The 18,901-nt window shown below is 43.1% G+C and overlaps 1 protein-coding gene across 1 annotated transcript in view; it reads left to right on the top strand.

The window, feature by feature from the left end:
- Positions 1-18,901, top strand: part of LOC126252171 (uncharacterized) — a 306,249-nt gene that overhangs the window by 131,446 nt on the left and 155,902 nt on the right. Inside the window, exon 6 of the mRNA XM_049953039.1 lies at positions 13,250-13,411. Within this exon, the coding sequence (XP_049808996.1) occupies positions 13,250-13,411 (162 nt within the window). The remainder of the gene's footprint in view (positions 1-13,249; positions 13,412-18,901) is intronic.

Here is an 18,901-nt window from a genome sequence, read left to right as displayed (position 1 = left end):
TACTCGCCTTCTCCAACCCACCAAGTCCGCAATCGCTGAACATTGCATTTCTACTGGCCACTCTATGAATTACAATGATACAAAAATTGTGGCTCAAACATCAAATTTCTGGAGTTCAATTATAAATGAATCCATAGAAACAAAATTGTCAGACAGCGAGACTCTTATCAATCGAGATAGCGGTTTTCAGTTAAATTCCGCTTGGAATCCCGTTATAGAGAAACTTCGTACTCAACGTAGTCGACGGTATAAAGATGAAGATCGATCTGATATCGAAATGCCAAGTTTTCACCGCGGAGGGCGCCAGGCGCAGCGCACGGAGTTGTGAACGCGCACGCTAAACAGTACATGCGCAGCGCATGCGCAATGCAGCCCCCTTTGGCTTTAAACAGCAGAGCTCAGCGCGTATTCGCCAGTACTTCTCCAGCTGTACTCACCTGAAGATGGCCAAAAGACTTTGTACCGAAATATCGTGGCAAGATGTTACTGACTTACGGCAGTTCTCCCGTGTTTTTATGGAACAAGATGTGCAACTGTTAAACAACGGACTGCCCAGATGAAACAAGGGGCTCACAGTGTCTCCTGAACAACCGTTCAGCAAACGTTACTGGGTATGGACTTTTGCAGCAGAAGCCTGGTTCATTCACCTGTTGTTCATCAGCGACGAAGGCTGAAATTTGCACGCCATTACCGCAATTGGATGTTAAGTGAATGGCGACAGGTGGCCTTTTTAGATGAATCAGGTCTATGCTCAATGTAACAGGTGGGCTTTGGCGCATACCGCCCTTCAGCTGTCGTCGGAAAGATGTAGGTCGGAGGTAGGAGCGTTACGGTGTGGTCCATCTGGCGAAAGACTTGCACGGATATCGTTTCCAGTCGAACGAGGAAGTTGAAGAGTTTGTGCGGTTGTGGATCCCTCAGCGGTAGAGCGCCTCTACGAAACAGGTATTGATCGCCTCCCGTCCCAGTAGGATATATGTCTTAATGCCTGTGGTGACTGCATTTGAATGGAGCCATTCATGATATAATTTCACTGTCCCTCATAATTTCGTTATCTTATGATAAATTTTTAAAACTTGGTCTTGCTGAGCAGTGGTCTTAATGCTAAACACTGATAAATCCCTAATGCTATGCCTGGACAATTCGTCTAGCAGTCACTTAATAAGATACTATAGATACTTTCTCTTATTGGGCAGCATATCAAACGACAATTTTAGAACGTTACTTCTTTACTGGAATGAAAGAGGATCCAATACAGGGTGATCATAAAGTCTCTCCGCTGTGCTGTATGATTGTTAGCCGCATGTGCCGTGTGATTGTTCGCCTGCCTGGGTTACTTCCCTTCAAGTAGAGTCTCCCAACATTGCACTGTCTCGTTTATCTCAGTCAGCGTCAGTAGTATCGTTGGTGTGTGTCGTTATGTGTTGACGTGAACGTCTAAGTTTAGTTAGTTTGTTTCGTTTTTGTCACTGTTAAAATGCTAACCATTGAAGAACGCGTCTTTTTAGTCGAAGAAGTGTTCAAAGCTGGCGGTAAATACACAGTATCAGTTCGTCAAACATTTAATTCAGTTTTCCCGGAGACAAAACTCCCAAATCGCGATACTGTGCGAGATTTGATTAACAAATTTCGAAGTACGGGTTCAGTGACAGATGCACCGAGAAGTGGTCGTCCTAGCGTTTTGTCTGAGGATAAACTACTCTGTTTCCGATAAAATGTCCATGAGTCCGAACAAGTTAGTAAGAAAACTCGCATAGCAAATCGATGTTAGTGTCTGAACAGCCCACACAGCTGTAAGTAAAAACTAAAACTTTTCCCATAAAAAGTGACAGTCGTGCAAGAACTGAAAAATACTGATCATGGCAAGAGACTGCATTATTATCAATGGTTCAAAAATTTCGTTCAGCAAAATGGAAGGGGTATTCTTCATTAAACGTTTTTCACTGACGAGGCGTGGTTTCATTTATCCAGGTACATGAACTCGCAAAATTCTCGTATGTGGAGTACTGCAAATCCATTGTGTATTCATGAGGAACCACTTCATTCTGTGAAAATAGGTGTTTCGATTGCAATTTCTAGACGTCTGATTGTGGGTCTCATATTTTCCAACGAAACAATAAACGCACAACGATACTGCAGTGACATTCTGTACCCATTCGTAGGAGAACTTGTGTTAAGTGAAATACTGCACGGTTATTATCAACAAGATGGCGCAATCGCGCATATAGCTCGCGTTTCAGTGTCACTGCTAGCTGACGTTTTTGCTGATCGCATAATTTCACAGGGACTTTGGCCTCCACGATCGCCTGACCTAACACCACCTGACTTTTTCTTCTGGGCTGCAGCGAAAGAAACTGTCTATAAAAACAGTCCAAAATCTATCGATAAATTGAAAACTGCAATATCCACTGTCATTGCTTCTGTTACAGAAGAAATGTTACAGCTTGTGTTTGGAAACATGATTAGACGAATTGAATTCTGTATTCAACAACAGGGGGGACACTTTCAACATTTAATGTGAAAATTTGTAAGTAAAAGTGAATATTAAATAAATAAATAACTCGTATGTCACTGAGTTTCGTTTCGGTATATTCACTACGGCATACGGCACGCGCGGCTAACAATCATACGGCACTGCGGGGAGACTTTTTGAACACCCCGCAGCATGAGGTCGTATGAGCTGTCTGTATCGGTGCCTGTTGGTTGCAGCAAGGGGCGTGCCTTGTCCCGCAATATGAGCGCCACGAGGATAGGAGCAGTGAGGGAAGAGAAGCGCCGATTCATGCCCGAAGTGCTGGCAACATTACCCGTATTTTGTGCTTATACAAAAACAGAACTGACACAAACGGAAATATTGGCAGCGTTCTGAGACAGATAAGTCTCTTCCAACTAGAGCTGATTTTCTCCGCTAATGGCAGCACTAGAGAAAAAAGTCTACTTAACGTGGACTGAGGTGACGAAAGTCCTGAAATACCTCTTACTATCATACAGGGTCTCCTTTTACCCGGACTAGTTCGACGTGGCGTGAACTCAACAAGTCGTTGGAAGTCTGCTGCAGAAATATTGAGCCACGTTGCCTCTATAGCGCTATAACTGCGAAAATGTTGCCCAAGCAGTATTTTGTGCACGAGATGTCAAGTAAATCTACGATGGTACTCATGTCAGGCGTTCTTGGTGGCAAAACCATTCGCCCTACGTGTCCAGAACGTTCTTCAAACAAATCGCGAACAGTTGTGGCCTGGTGACATGGCGCATTGTCATCCATAAAATTCCACCCTTTTTGGGAACATGAAGTCCATGAGTGCCTGGAAACGGTCTCCAAGTAGCCGAACACAGCCATTTCCAGTCAGTGATCGATTCAGATGGACCAGAGGACACCAATCCATGTCAACCCGGCCGACGCCTTTACGGAGCCCCCACAAGCTTGGGTTTCTGGGATCTGTGCCACACACTAACCCTACCATCACCTCCCACCAACTGAAATCGGGACCCATCTCCCCAGGCCACCGTTTTCCAGTCGTCTAGGGTGTCCAAGTGATATAGTCATGAGGTCAGGAGAGTCGCTGCAGGCGACGTCATACTCTTAGCAAAGGCAATCACGTCAGTCGTCTGCTGCCATAAACCATTAACGCTAAATTTCGCCGCGCTGCCCTGACGGATACCTTCGTCATAGGTGCCACATTGATTTTTGCGTTTATTTGGCGCAGTGTTGCAAGTCTGTTATCACCGACATCTCTACGCAAATCCCGCTGCACTCAGTCGTTATGTGATAGCCGTCGGTCACTGCGATGAGCGTGGTGAGAGGTGAGAGGTAATGACTGAAATTTGGTATTCTTGGCACATTTTTGACACTGTGGATCTCGGAGTATTGAATACCATAAGGAATTCCGAAATGGAGTGTCCCATGAGCCTAACTCCAACTACGATTCCGTATTCAAAGTCTGTTAATTCCCGTCGTGCGGCCGTAATCACGTGGGAAACCTTTCCACATGAATCACCTGAGTACAAATGACAACTCCGCAAATTCACTGCCCTTTGCCGTTTTGCACCCTGTGCATGTAATACTATCGCCACCTGTATTTGTTTATGTCGGTGTTCAAATGGTTCAAATGGCTCTGAGCACTATGGGACTTCTGAGAGCATCAGTCCCCTAGAACTTAGAACTACTTAAACCTAACTAACCTAAGGATATAAGCGTAGGCTTCCGCGGCCGTTGTCTTCTTCAATAAAATTCTTCAGGGTATCAGACCGCATCGTCATAATTTAAAATACGCCAACGTTTCGGCCAGCGTTGCAGCTAGCCTTCATCAGGGCCTTACGTTAACTGCTAAATGAACACAATTGGTTCCTTAAATAGCTGCACGAGAAAACCGTGTCGTTACTTGATTGGCTGTAAAAGGAGCAGGAGGAGGGGTGAAAGGTATGCTTTATTGGTGTTTCCTTTATTATCTGTCATTGGCTGAAATAGCTGTTTTCTATTGGTCTTTATGTTAATCCACCCCATTGGAGGAGACGGACGAATAGCGAACAGGTGATGGCTGTGACGTCACACTGTTTCCATGCTGTCCAGAAGCGGGCTGCGGCGTGCCATTGCTTTGTGTGCTCGCGACCACTACTGCGGCTCTCCGCGTGTCTGCATGGGCCGCCACGGCTCTGCCGCCGCTCCGTAGCCCTGCTATTGCAGGCAGCCAAGACCTCGGAAGCTTGTACCCGTCCTCTCTATTCATGTTGGCGGGTCTTTTGGCTATTTCTATCGCTTCTCTAATCTTTCTTTTGAAAGTGAGAGGCTGTTTCGCCAGGACGCGGGCTTCTTGAAAAAATATTGGTTTCCCGCACTCGTCTCGGTGTTTCACCACTGCTGACTTAGTGTGTTGTTTCAGGCGGATATATCTTTCATGTTCCGAGAGCCTTGTGCTAATCGGACGTCCCGTCTCACCTATGTAGACTAATCCACACGCACAACCAATTTCATACACACCAGCTGTGTGTAGTTTGTCAACTGCATCCTTGGTAGAACCGAGCAGGGCTACGGAGCGGCGGCAGAGCCGTGGCGGCCCATGCAGACACGCGGAGAGCCGCAGTAGTGGTCGCGAGCACACAAAGCAATGGCACGCCGCAGCCGGCTTCTGGACAGCATGGAAACAGTGTGACGTCACAGCCGTCACCTGTTCGCTATTCGTCCGTCTCCTCCAATGGGGTGGATTAACATAAAGACCAATAGAAAACAGCTATTTCAGCCAATGACAGATAATAAAGGAAACACCAATAAAGCATACCTTTCACCCCTCCTCCTGCTCCTTTTACAGCCAATCAAGTAACGACACGGTTTTCTCGTGCAGCTATTTAAGGATCCAAGTGTGTTCATTTAGCAGTTAACGTAAGGCCCTGATGAAGGCTAGCTGCAACGCTGGCCGAAACGTTGGCGTATTTTAAATTATGACGATGCGGTCTGATACCCTGAAGAATTTTATTGAAGTAACCTGAGGACATCATCACACACATCCATGCCCGAGACAGGATTCGAACCTGCGACCGTAGCGGTCGCGCGGTTCCAGACTGAAGCGCCTAGAACCGCTGTCGGTGACCCCTGACTTTTGTCACCTTAGTGTAGAGCTGAATGACTACATAGAACGCATGGCAAAATGAATGAAAACAGAGCTGTAATCTCTTTTGTTACCTCAGTGTATACTCCTACGATCAGGACGCCCTGCTGTAAACATGGTGAATGAAACTTATCATACCAAATTCATTATCAAGAGCTCAACTAATTTCAGCACAATAAAATAGCTTTGGAGTATACGAGGTGTATGGGTTGTCTGGGTGGAGTGGCTCGCATACGTCGTATTATTTTTAGATGCTCTAAGGTGGATGGAGGAACTGCGACAGTGTCAACAAATTAGAGACACACAAATATACAGTTTTTTGCGCTGCTATACATAAGTTGTACAGCAGCTCGTTAGATGTGCTTGCGGAGAGAATGAGCAAAGGAGTCGCCTGCCAAAGATTGCATTAATTGAATACGTCAGAAAGACTGTCCGCCCTGGGTGCCACGCTGTCAATAACTGTAGTAAACACTTGTCCTTCTGTGAAGCCTGTACACGGCTCTACTTGTACACTAAGTCTGGCAGGCTGATCTCCGCTACGAACTGGAACCCTGGAACTCCGAACCAGAACTGTTGTACTGCTAACGCCGAACATGAACCGTTCGTTGTTGCCTGTGGCCGTCGCTTATCACAACGCGGGAGTCCATCTTATTGGCGGATGCGCGGCGTTTACTGGTTGAGCAGCTCTTGTGCTTTCCGGCGAACTTCAAAGCGGCACCAGTCGGAAACTAACTCAGAGTTCCAGCTCCGGTTATGTCCAGTGGCGAAGACACAACCCCCCCCCCCCCCTCCACCACCCCCCTGTCGTCCGTCGTGTAGTATTGATTGCTGCTTTGACGTTTGATGGCTTGGGATGGGAGGGGCGGAGAGGGGGGGCAATTAAAGCAGCAAGCGATGACGGAACGGGAGCTGAGTTTGTAGCTGACGCCGAGCCCTGCTTGTGCCCCAGCATTCGCCTTGCAACAGCCCTGGAACGCTAGTCGAAAAGCAAGATGGAGAGCACACTGCATTCGACAAACGAGTGCAAGCTTAATGGCGTTGACCCGCAACGGCGTCATGACGTTGGATGGGGGCCTCTGGGCAGGTTTTGGCGTGGAATGGGTGATCCCCAGAACACATATGTTGTCCACTCGGTACTGGGTGAAGTGTCATGTCCAGGTCCATGGTTTGGAGCCGGGTAGTGGTAACACAGGACCCCAGGTCGATAATGGAGTGTAGGCTGCATCTATATCTTTTATATAGGGTAAGGCCAGGAGAGTGGGATCACTTTTTCGTTCAACATAAAATTTGTGTGTTTTTCATCTTGACTTCTGGCAGCATGTTCGTATAAAGTGTCATAAAACTTAACTACAACGTATTATTGAGGCACTGCTAGTTATAACACAACAGATAATATAAAATGCAAGTAGCTGTATGACTGAGATGGACCAGTGTGCAGCAAGAGACAGACCATATAAAAATGATTATATGTGAAAAAAAAGAAAAAATTAAAATTACATTTTTTTTATCTGGAAGTTATTGTAATGAATACATAATTACACTATCAAATGTTGTTGTTGTGCTCTCCAGTCAGACAATGGTTTGATGCAGCTCTCCTTGCTACTTTATCTTGTACATGCCTCTGCATCTCCGAGTAACTACTGCAACTTACGTTCTTCTGAATATGCTTAGTGTATTCATCTCTTGGTCTCCCTCTACTATATTTATCCTCCACGCTTCCCCCAATACTAAATAAAGAAAGCAGGTGTTGACAGGTGTGAAAATTACCGGACTATCACTTTAATAAGTCACGGTTGCAAAATACTAACACTAAGTCTTTACAGGCGAATGGAAAAACTGGTGGAAGGCGACCTCGGGGAAGGTCAGTACGGATTCTTTAGAAATACTGGAACACGCGAGGCAATATCGACCCTACGACTTATCTTAGAAGATAGGTTAAGGAGAGGCAGACCTACGTTTCTAGCGTTTGTAGACTTAGAGAAAGCATTAAAATATTCTATCAAATATATTAGTCCAAATACATTTTCAGTCAACTATAAATCTTGATTTCTATTGAACTGTTGTTTTTGTTCAAGCTGTAGCCCATCTTTCTGTCATCACAGCAAGCACTGAAAACCAAATGTTGAACAACATTCATGTGACCATCTTGAACAGGCAACACACTGTTTGTTTCGTAATAGATTTCACCACACCTAACACGTTCATCCTCATCTCAGTCATCAAAGTTACTTTCGTAATCTTCAGTATTGTAGCTTTCTGCAGCCAGTTAATATAGTGAGCTATTGGCAATAATTTTCTTTTTATCTTTTCAGTCTGTTTTTCTCTTCACTAATATTTTACTTTGATGCTGTTTTTTGACTTTTTCTCTTTCATGTCTTCTCTTATAATCTTTTTCGTTTCGGTTTCACTATATTCAGCAGAGCTTATCACTCTCGATTCAGCTGCTGCCGTCATCTTGAAGTTCAGGGTTTTGTCAATAGAAGAACAGTTGACATTTTGTCCAAAAGTTTTGTCTTTGTTTGCTTACGAGTACTCAGTATTGAAGTGGTGGTAATCCTCGAAGTTTTAGTAGGAGTTTGGTCCGAAGCTATGTCAGCGCCGAAATTTGACTTTTGCAGATAATTCACTTCTTTTGATGCGCTTGGGATCATTAGTTCTTTAGATGGGCTTTGAAGTGAATGGTTGGCCCATGTGTGAGATAATGGTCTTTCAATTGTTGACACAGACGTATCTTCCGACAAATTAGAGACTGCTGCAATCTCCAGTGGCATTGGACATGCCTTGTGGCTAACTTTTATTGTGCTCCATCTCCTTCACATTGAAACAAGCCGTCCATTTCTTCCCAATGACACTTTCCATCTCGTCCGAACGTCTGGGACACATGGAAGATACCGAGTGCTATCTGCAGGTATCGACCTCGGTGGCCACTTTACGTTAGTTTCATGCCTACGCATTTGTGAGGGTCACAGTAAAAAAACTGAATCAACGCTGTGCAAACTAAGCCTTAATACAGAAGTTATGAAACCACACGAAAACATTTTTCTGCTTACCAGAACAGAGAATGTGATTTTTCTCCAGAACTAACACAACCCTTTTGCACGAGGTTTGTTAACCAAACAGCTTACTCACAAGTAACTGCAGCTGCTCTCTAGCGGGGCATTTGTCAGATACTCCACTGGACTCATGCTAGAAGAACTGAGCTAAGCTGCACCCAATTATTTTCGTATTACCGGGCTAGAGAAATACTTTCCAGGAAACTTCCACATTAACGACGTTACATATGATTTTATGTAACATGTCTGAGCTTCCACATTTCGCATTACATGACAATGCGATTGTGTCAGCTGTTATGTAAGTCGTGAGTTTAGCAACATCCGGCAACCTCTCGTATGTGCGGCATCCCTTTGATTAATTAGCAGCTATAGTGAATCAATTAGTAGCAGCACAAGGTTTTTGCATTTTTTTTTATCTCACATAGGTGGATATGTCTCTGTGCGAATTTTCGTATTGTCTGGTTAGTACCGAATCACTTCGTTACTACATACAGGATGTTCCAAAGGGAATAGTAAACATTTTAAAAGTGATAGCACAGAAAAAATTTGTATAACTACTTAGTGAAGCTGTACTTGAATTGTTATAATTGAGCTTTTCAACCGTGATCATGACTGAGATTTGGTGGCCACTTATACAGTACCTTTAAAGCATGCTGCAGGTATTTATAAACGCTGTGTAGGCCTATACCCTATTTGTGTACGGGTTTTGCAATGGAATCTCTGCTGTCGTTGCTTGTACAATTATTGGCAGTTGCTGAGGAGTAACTGATAGTTGCTACTGAACCACCGAAAATGGCTACCAAACCCCCAAGTAATGATAATAAAAGGAACTGTAGAGGGCGGGACGTGTTAACTGCAACGAAGATTCTGCACGAACGCTCTGTATGTATTCGGTAGTTCATGCAGCAGGGTGTTTGACGAAGACTGTTGTGAAGCCAATTAGTGCGACATTCCGTGTGGCAGAGCAACATGTCTGCAAAACATCATTTGAGTGCTTACGATCGTGGGCGAGTTGCTCGATGGATCAAAGGCAGCAAAACCTTAACTACTGTGTCCGGAGTGACGGGCGTGTCCAAAAGCGTCATCTCGCGATTAAAAAAGGATATTGAAGCTAGAAATGCTGTTCGAAAACATGTCGGTGATCGTAGTCGGCCACCGAACCGCAAGAAGATCGACATGTGGCTCTAATGTCGAAAAAGGCCATCTCACTCCTAGGCAGATCGCTGCAGACCTCGCAGCCGCTACCGGTACACGTGAGTCTACCAGAACCATTTCGCGGCGATTAAATCCGGTAATTTGTACGCTCGGAAGCTAGTTGAATGCACCTCTCTTCAAACACGTCATCGTCAAGAAAGAGGTCGTTGGCGTAGGGAGCATTTTGGTTGGGACCAGCAACAGTGATCCAGAGTGATGTTCTCCGACGAATCCCGCTTCACTGTGGCAAGTGATTCTGGACACCATTTAGTTTGAAGTGAGAAGGGAACACCTTATACTCCACAGAATGTTCATGAATTTCATTGGTATGGCATACGCGGTACGGTCTGGGCAGGCATTAGGCACAATGGCCAGTGCTTATCTTAGGGAGAGATAACGTTACAAGAAAGCGGTATTGCAGGGGGATTATTATGGATAACATCCGTGTGTTTAGGCTGCGGGCGGTATGTTCCGATGATGATGATGATGATGTTTGGTTTGTGGGACGTTCAACTGCGCTGTCATCAGCGCCCGTACAAGGTCCAAATTTTTACATAGTCCAATCTTTTTCACAGTCCAATCTAGCCACTGTCAGGAATGATGATGATGATGAAATGATGAGGACGACACAAACACCAGGCAGCAACGCTAGCCATGAGACCCCCAGCTGCGCACGGCATGTCACGACTTTCTGTTTCTAGACGATAACGCCCACACACACGCACAGATCCGCTGAGGCGTCTGACACACTGGATAGTGAAAACAATCAACGTCTGGAATGGTTTTGGTATTCTCTCAGTCCAAACGCCACGAGTTATGCCTGGCCAGCAGACGTGTTCCTCAACGAACATCCTCGACCGATGAAGAACTGAAAATACACTGAGTGAGACAATATCCCCCAAGAATTCCTCAACAGTTTGATAGCTAGCATGAATAACGGCTGAAAAATGTGCAGGAGGGCATATACCCTACTCAGAGTCCGATATAGACTTTTATGCTGGGAGTCTGACCCTTTTCAAAAACGAACGTTATTTTTTGCTTTCCCTTGTAGTGAAATCTGTACCGTTTCTTAAATAAACATATCATTCCACCACTATTACATGTAGTGCGATTCATGTCGTCCATACTTGTCTATGATTATTCCTGTCCAAGAGTGTCACTGTTCCTTAGCGATTGCCATAGAGTGAAGATAACTAAGAAGACGATTTTCTAATTGCAGACGATAAGATTCCAGAATGTTTACCCTTGTTTTCACTACACTGCATGAGACTGGTGCAGTACCCCATATTTCATCACAACGCAAAAGAAAGTACGGCTGTGTAGATGAAGTACAAGACATTATTCATCTGGTAGATTGTAGCCCTTCAAGGAGCACATACAGAATTTGTACACGTATCGGTCTCTATAGGTATATTTTGCAGCGGGTTCGACATCCTAGAGATGGAGATGAGCGTAGGAGTTTGGAATTTTGTCGCAGGGTAATGGCAAATCGCCGAGTAATCTCATTAACACTGTTTATTGATGAAAGCGCTTTCAATCGTGAGGGTATGAATAACACTCGTAACTCACGTCGCTCCTCTAGAGGCACATTTTTAAGAACACTCAGTGATGTGGTAGATAGACTATGAGCTTTCTTGAAAATGAGCTTTCAGAACTATTGCGACCGGTCCCTTTGGCTACCTGAGGGAATCCCTTCACGAATTCTGTTGTCAGATGACATGGCATCAAAACGTGACATTTCCCGGAAAAGGTATAGTTCAAATGGCTCTGAGCACTATGGGACTTAACTTCGAAGGTCATCAGTCCCCTAGAACTTAGAACTACTTAAACCTAAATAACCTAAGGACATCGCACACAGCCATGCCCGAGGCAGGATTCGAACCTGCGACCGTAGCGGTCACGCGGTTCCAGTCTGTAGCTCCTAGAATCGCTCGGCCACCCCGGCCGGCAGAAAAGGTATCGGCAGATATTGTTGCGTTTCTTAGCTATCAAGGTTCCAGATCTTAACTGCTTCAGGTTTGGGCTTCTGAGGATAGTTAAAAGCGAAGTCTATAAAGGAAAAGTACACGCAAGAGACAAATTGATCTTCGGAAATATGAATAGTGAGTCTTTCACACAAGAACTTGTAGTTGACGTCAGAAGGGTTACACGTGGTGCTGTCAAGAAAACCGAAAGTGCATTGAAGTCGGAGCTGGAATGTATGAAAATCAATTCTGAATTAAATAATTTCTCTTTGGACAATATCTTCCTTGATATTTGTATGCGTTATGTTCTAACAGCTGTACATAATCAAGAAAAATTGCACATATGTTATATGGAATTTTTATCCGAATTCTTGTACACCACCACAATATTTATCGTTCCCCTGAAACATCCAGTATTTTCATGGCTCCTATGATAATATGAACGTGCCTGTAGGCTTAAAACGCCGATAGCATACCTCCCTCGTTTACTATTTCACTCACGACTGTCCTTTTGAACAGCGCTTATTTACTTCACCGCAGTGGCTTTCAAGGTGACTGACACCTGTGCATTTGACAATGAAATTTGTACCTTGATGACGTTGAGTAAAGCCATCTCAGTTTGGGAGCCATATCAAACACGGCATTTCGTTATGCGCCGTTGTGCTATGAATGTAAATAATGATTAACTTGAAGAAAGGTTCGATAAAGCCAGTGGTACCGAAATATAATCAGCAGACCATTTCTCTACATAAACCTACAACTGTCAAACTAAGGTTATGATTATCCGCAAAGTAAAGTGACATATTCCAGCTTTATTTATTACGTCTAGATGAAAATGTTTTTGACAGAAAATACCGTTTCAGCCGATAAATACGAGAAGACTGTTCAAGATGATCTATTTTTGTGAGGATGGTCATCGGCGCCTATGGAATTTTGCAGTCTATGTAGCTAGCTGCCAGTCTTCCGACTGAACGTAGCAATTATGGCTTTCGTCACCATGATTCTTTATTTCTTTTTAGTCAACTTGTGTGGAAATATTTTGTATTTCTTAGTCTTTGTACATTTTTTACAAGCTTGCGGGTCGCACATGTGTCGTCAGTATTGCACGTATTGGTAGTTAATGTTGTGTCTTTGTGTTCGTCTTGAGGGTTTTCACGGACGCTGTAGTCGCCCAAACGCATTACACAAGTTACGTCTCCTTGGTCGCTCTTCTGTGTGGGAGCATTTGCTGTCATGTAGAAAGCACAACCTGAGAGATGCTTTGGGTGCTTGAGACATTAAGCCATCGACCGGCAGTGCTTTATTCGTTTGGGCAAATGCCAGTTGCCGCTGTTTCGTATTGGTTGTGCTGGTCGTCCAGGGTACGTGGAGGTGTCGTCCATAATGATAGATCCTTCCGCTGTACATCGTTTTGCTGACATCGAGTGTTTTATAGTCAATGTTACGACAACAACAAGGAGAGCGCCTGCGTTGCGTTCGTCTTCGACCACCGAGACTCCTCCAGGTACCGCCATTTTGTCACCAGGCGGGCAACAGCAGTGGACCACGGCGGATCTCTTCAATCAGACACTGACCCCCGCAAACGAATCTTTGGCAGGTAAGAAGCGAGCGCGTGTGACGTCATATTCAACTCGCTTTATGTGTACAATGCCTCTCCACAGGCTGATGTCAAACTTTGGCGGAGTGTGCGCTGTTGCTAAATTTGTCGATATAATGTTTGTATCCAGACACAAAATATTTATGTTTACATACTACCTTTTACATTTAAATTTATGTATCAGCTTTTTCGATAGATTGCTAAGTCTTTCTATGTAATAACATTAAATGAATACGCAATGAACCCCAAAAGTGAAATTTTATCTTTAACAAAATAAGAAAGGCAGAATAAACCATAACATCTACAGGAAATATGTAATTAATGGTTACGACTTCTTTAGAAATAGACAGCATACTAGATTGCCTTTCTTTCTTTATGCATCCGCTTAACGTCTTCTTTGAGGGGAGCAGAAAATAATAAACTACAACATACATTTTTATTATCAATATGTCAAGGATACAGAAATAAAATAGTCAGTGCTTTCGTAATTTTCACCAGAATAATATGTTTCGTTGTCCTCGAACGTATAAAATAGCGACTTAATTGCACGTAACAAATATTTGTGTCTTGTGAACATAGTAGTTCAAAGACAATACAATTAACTTTAGATTTCCTCTACGAAATGGAAATCAGCAAGAAAAAGTATATGGGATGGTAAAGATTAAAACTACACGGTCTGCGTATCTGGTGTAGTAAACACATACGCTGATAGAAACAGATTATTATTTTCTCGTAAAGCATTGTATTTTTTAATATAGTTTGACTGGCGCGCTATATACAAGAAGCTTTCGCCTTCACATAGAAAAATCCTTTATCTAACTTAACATGTGTCAAGTAACATAAATTAATATTCTAACATAACAAAATTCTCAAACACACATGTAGCGAAGGAAGACGAGTTTCGCCGTAGATGGACAGTTTGAAACGTACAGTATGGTGATTGCGCATGTTTCTCCTGTACAGAAAATTAAGAGCATTTTATTGTTTTGCAATAATTTAAACGTCGTACATCAAATAATAAAAAAAGTAAGAAGTAAGATGGCCTTTTTGAGACGGTCGAAACCGGTAACCTCAGAACATCAGAGTCATTCTTCCTAGATATGAATAATATTTCACAAACTGGTGGCGTAGTACTTCTATACAGTTATAACGGATCTTGATCTTGTTTTCTGATTTATCAAATTACTTTTGACAGAAATTATGGTGTTGACCTAAATAATGTATTGACAAACGCATACATTAAGACGCAGCGATGGTGCTTGAGTAATAACACGAGAGAGTTTAAGGTACGCAAAAGAAATTTCAGTTTAACAGAAGTAGCAGTTTGCATGATGGGCGGACTTGAATTCCCATAATCTAAGAATATAGTGCAGAAATACATCCTAAGGAAGTATCTGGGAGGATTAAAATTACATCCTGTATCAGCCACAGTGATAAAATATTCCCAATTTTATTTGACCTATAGCTTGAATGGAACCTCAGACATTCAGGTGAACTGAAGGGGAATGTTGTAGAACTGAACGAGCCAAAAAAATAAGCGATCTTATGCGTAGAGGCGATGGGCAAAATAAGACGTCCTGAAAAGCGTGGCAGAGGGCGTCACACAGCACAGTGTGACAGTGAGAGTACGAATAGGCAAGCGTGAATACATTTTATTGTCAAGGGTGATCTGAGATAATACCCTGCCACATGTGGTGGCCATCTAAATGTCAGCGATAGTAGTAGAAGTTGTAGCTCAGTGTTTAGAATACGAAAAATAAAGAAAAATAAAGAGGTTATCATGTAGATTCACACAAGCGTACTTCTACTTGTAACGATCCGTTATTATCAAGAAAGTTGACTATGATGAATAGATACATTTCAAGAAATCAATAATGACAATCATCAATACATTTAGATATGTTGCCTGAGTTACCATACCTAATGATTTAGATTTTCTTTTCCAGATGAGAAGAGAAGCCGGAGAAGCTTTTCAGCCCCTGAGATTCGAAGCTCTGCCCAGTCTTTAATCAACGTATGTGAAACTCTTAAGACAACTACCTTAGCCAGGTTCATCACGCGTCAGGCTACACATGCGCTTTCACCCGAGGTCCCTAACAAAGACAGAGATCTCGAGTAATTAACAACCCCTATGTATCATTGCAGATGTCAGACCCGTTCTTAATGAGTAAAGGCCAATTCACACTGCCCGCCACGACGGCACAGTCACGTCACGGCAATGTCAGGGTATATTCACATCAAGTCAGTTCAAGTCACGTGAACTCAGCTCGCGTGCCTAAATGGCTCTAAGTACTATGGGACTTAACATATGACGTCATCAGTCCCCTAGACTTAGAATTACTTAAACTTAACTAACCTTAAGCCTAGTTTGCACGACGACATTGGGTTGCGTCACTCGTTGCGTGGAATAAGTTGCGCCCTAGTGGTTTCATATATGTAGACACGGCGACACCAGTATATACTTCAGTTTCGTCGTTTCGTGGGCCCCTGAGTCGTGACTGAAATTAAAGTTTTGGCAGCTGCACGTCGCACGAGTTGTGATGGAGTTAAAGCTTGTTGCGTGGAATCGCTGCGTAAGAAAAAAGAAACGTGTTTCGATTCGTGACTGGATGAAGAAAAGACGTCACCTCGGTTGCTCAGCATCAATGCTGAAGCAATTTATAACGGAAGATTCAAGAAGTTCTTTTAATTGTCTTAGAATGTCACCGGAACTGTTCACGTTTGTTCTAAATAGAGTGAATTATGCAATGAGCAATAAAGGTACTGTAATGCATGAAGTACTGTCGCCAGAACTGAAATTACATATATTGCGGGCATTACAATCGAGAGCACACCTCATGCTACAAGTTACGGTTTTAGTTGGTGATGACGCTATTTCGTTAACACCAATAGTTATTAACATTAACGGTAATAATTATTAACATTAGCAACAATAATTATTCGAAGCAGGCCGCATGAAGAAGATAGAGCTGTACAGTGGCATATTTCAAAATTGTAACATATGTGAATAGAGTGCACTGCAACGACGTTTTAAATAGATGAATATTGAATAAGTAATGCAGCTTCTTTAATCTGTATAGCCTTTCTTCCTGTCAACAATATTTCTTAACAAAGAGCTGGCCAACTCAAACGACGGGATTTTAGTCTTGTTGACGAGAGCACTGACACAACTAGGATTACACTTGCTTCTATTTTTCTTAATTCAGTTGTATATGTGCTCCTAATTCAATAAATTTTGCTCTACAGCTAAGATATTGTCAAACCATCTATTTTATGATAGCACATGACCGTCTCAGCAGGAGCAATATGTTGCTTATTTTTGTAATCAGCATCACTGAAAACCCACAAACACCTATCAAAGCATAGATATCCAAAAAAGCGAACATTATTCTCAGTTCCCCCCTTCATATTTCAGTTTGTCTACCCTCTACGAACACACATAACCTCAAAACTCATGCAACTAGTGTCGCCAAAGTTGGAACACGCCGAAAGTGTTTAGTTTCACCAACTAGTTGCGCAAAAGAGCGGCGCGCATGCGCAGTGGTCGGTAGCGCAGTTGCCTACAAACTAGTGTCGTCGTGTAAACAAGGCTTAAGGACATCACACACATCCATGCCCGAGGCAGGATTCGAATCTGCCACCGTAGCAGCAGCGCGGTTCCGGGCTGAAGCGCCTAGAACCGCTTGGCCACAGCTGCCGGCGTACCTGTCCTTAACTGCTCTTTCGCTGGATTTGCGATCTTCACCAGATGATATTGTTTCTACGGGTGCAATGCATGTACACAAAGCGGTGACTTATATACGTGGACGCCAGTGTCCACACATGTACGAAAATGACTATTATTTTTTTAAGTCGTCAGTTTTCTGACTAGCTTGTAGCGTTGCGCCACGAATTCCACTCCTGTGTCAACCTCTTCATCTCAGAGTAGCACTAGCAACCTATGCCCTCGATTATTTATTGAATGTATTCCAATCTTTGTCTTCCTCTACAGTTTTTACCGTCTTCAGCTCCCTTTAGTACCATGGAAGTCATTCCCTGATGTCTTAATACATGTCTTGTCATGCTGCCCCGTTTCCTTGCAGTGTTTTCCATATATTCCTTTCCGCTCCGATTCTGTACAGAACCTGCTCATTCCTTACCTTATCACTCCATCTGATTTTCAACATTCGTATGTAGCACGACAGCTCTAATGCTTCGATTCTCTTCTTTTCCTGTTTTCCCGCAGTCCATGTTTCACTACCATACAATGCTGTACTCCAAAGGTATATTTTCAGAAATTTCTTCCTCAATTTAGGGCCTATATTTGATACTAGCAGACTTCCCTTGGCCAGGAATGCCCTTTTTAGCAGTGCTATCAGCGTTTGATGTCTTCTTTCCTCCGTTCGTCACTGATGATTTAGCTGCCGAGATAGCAGAATTCCTTAACTTCATCTACTTCCTTACCATCAATCCTGAAGTTAGGTTTCTCACTGTCCTTATTTCTGCTACTACTCATTACTTTCGCCTTTCTTCAATTTACTCAGTCCATATTCTGTACTTATTAGACAGTTCATTCCATTCAGTAGACCATGTAATTCTTCTTCACTTTCACTCAGGATAGCAATCCCATCGGCGAATATTATCATTGAATTTTAATTCCACTCGTCCTGAAACTTTCTTTTATTTCCATCGTTTCTTCTTCGATGTACAGATTGAACAATATGGACAGAAGACCACGTCCTTGTCTTACAACCTTTTTAATCCGTGCTCTTCATTCTTGCTCGTCCACTCTTGTTATTCCCTCTTGGCTCTTGTACATATTGCATTTACCTGTTTCTCCCTGTAACTTACCCCTATTTTTCTCAGAATTTCGAACAACTTGCACCAATTTACATAGTCGAACGCTTTTTTCATGTCGACACAGCTTACGAACGCGTCTTGATTTTTCTTTAGTCTTGCTTCCATTATAAACCGCAACGTCAGTATTGCCTCTCTGATGCATTTACCTTTCCTAAAGCCTAACCGACTGTAATTCTCAGTTTTCTTTTAAATTCTCCTGCATATTATTCTTGTCAGCAACATCTATGCATGGAATGTTAAGCTGATTGTGTGATAACTCTCGCACTTGTCTGCTCTTGCAATCTTTGGCATTGTGTGGATTATATTTTTCCGAAAGTTAGGTGGTATGTCGCCAGACTCATACATTCTACACACCAATGTGAATTATCGTTTTGCTGCCACTTCCTCCAATGATTTTACAAATTCTGTTGGTATGTTATCTAACCCTTCTGCCTTACTTGATCTTAAGTCTCCAAAGCCCTCTTAAATTGCGATTCTAATGCTGGGTCCCCTATATGTTCTAGATCGACTGCTGTTTCTTGTTCTAGCACATCAGACAAACCTTTCGCCTCATATAGGCTTTCAATATACCCCTCCCAGCTAACCGCTCTTTCCTCTGCATCTGATGGTGGAATTCCCATTCCACTCTTAATACTAACATCCTTACCCTTG

This window comes from Schistocerca nitens, chromosome 4, assembly GCF_023898315.1.
Source record: "Schistocerca nitens isolate TAMUIC-IGC-003100 chromosome 4, iqSchNite1.1, whole genome shotgun sequence".
Lineage (NCBI taxonomy): Eukaryota > Metazoa > Arthropoda > Insecta > Orthoptera > Acrididae > Schistocerca > Schistocerca nitens.
The sequence above is the reverse complement of the archived record's forward strand: the minus strand, read 5'-3'. Positions and strand labels throughout refer to the sequence as shown.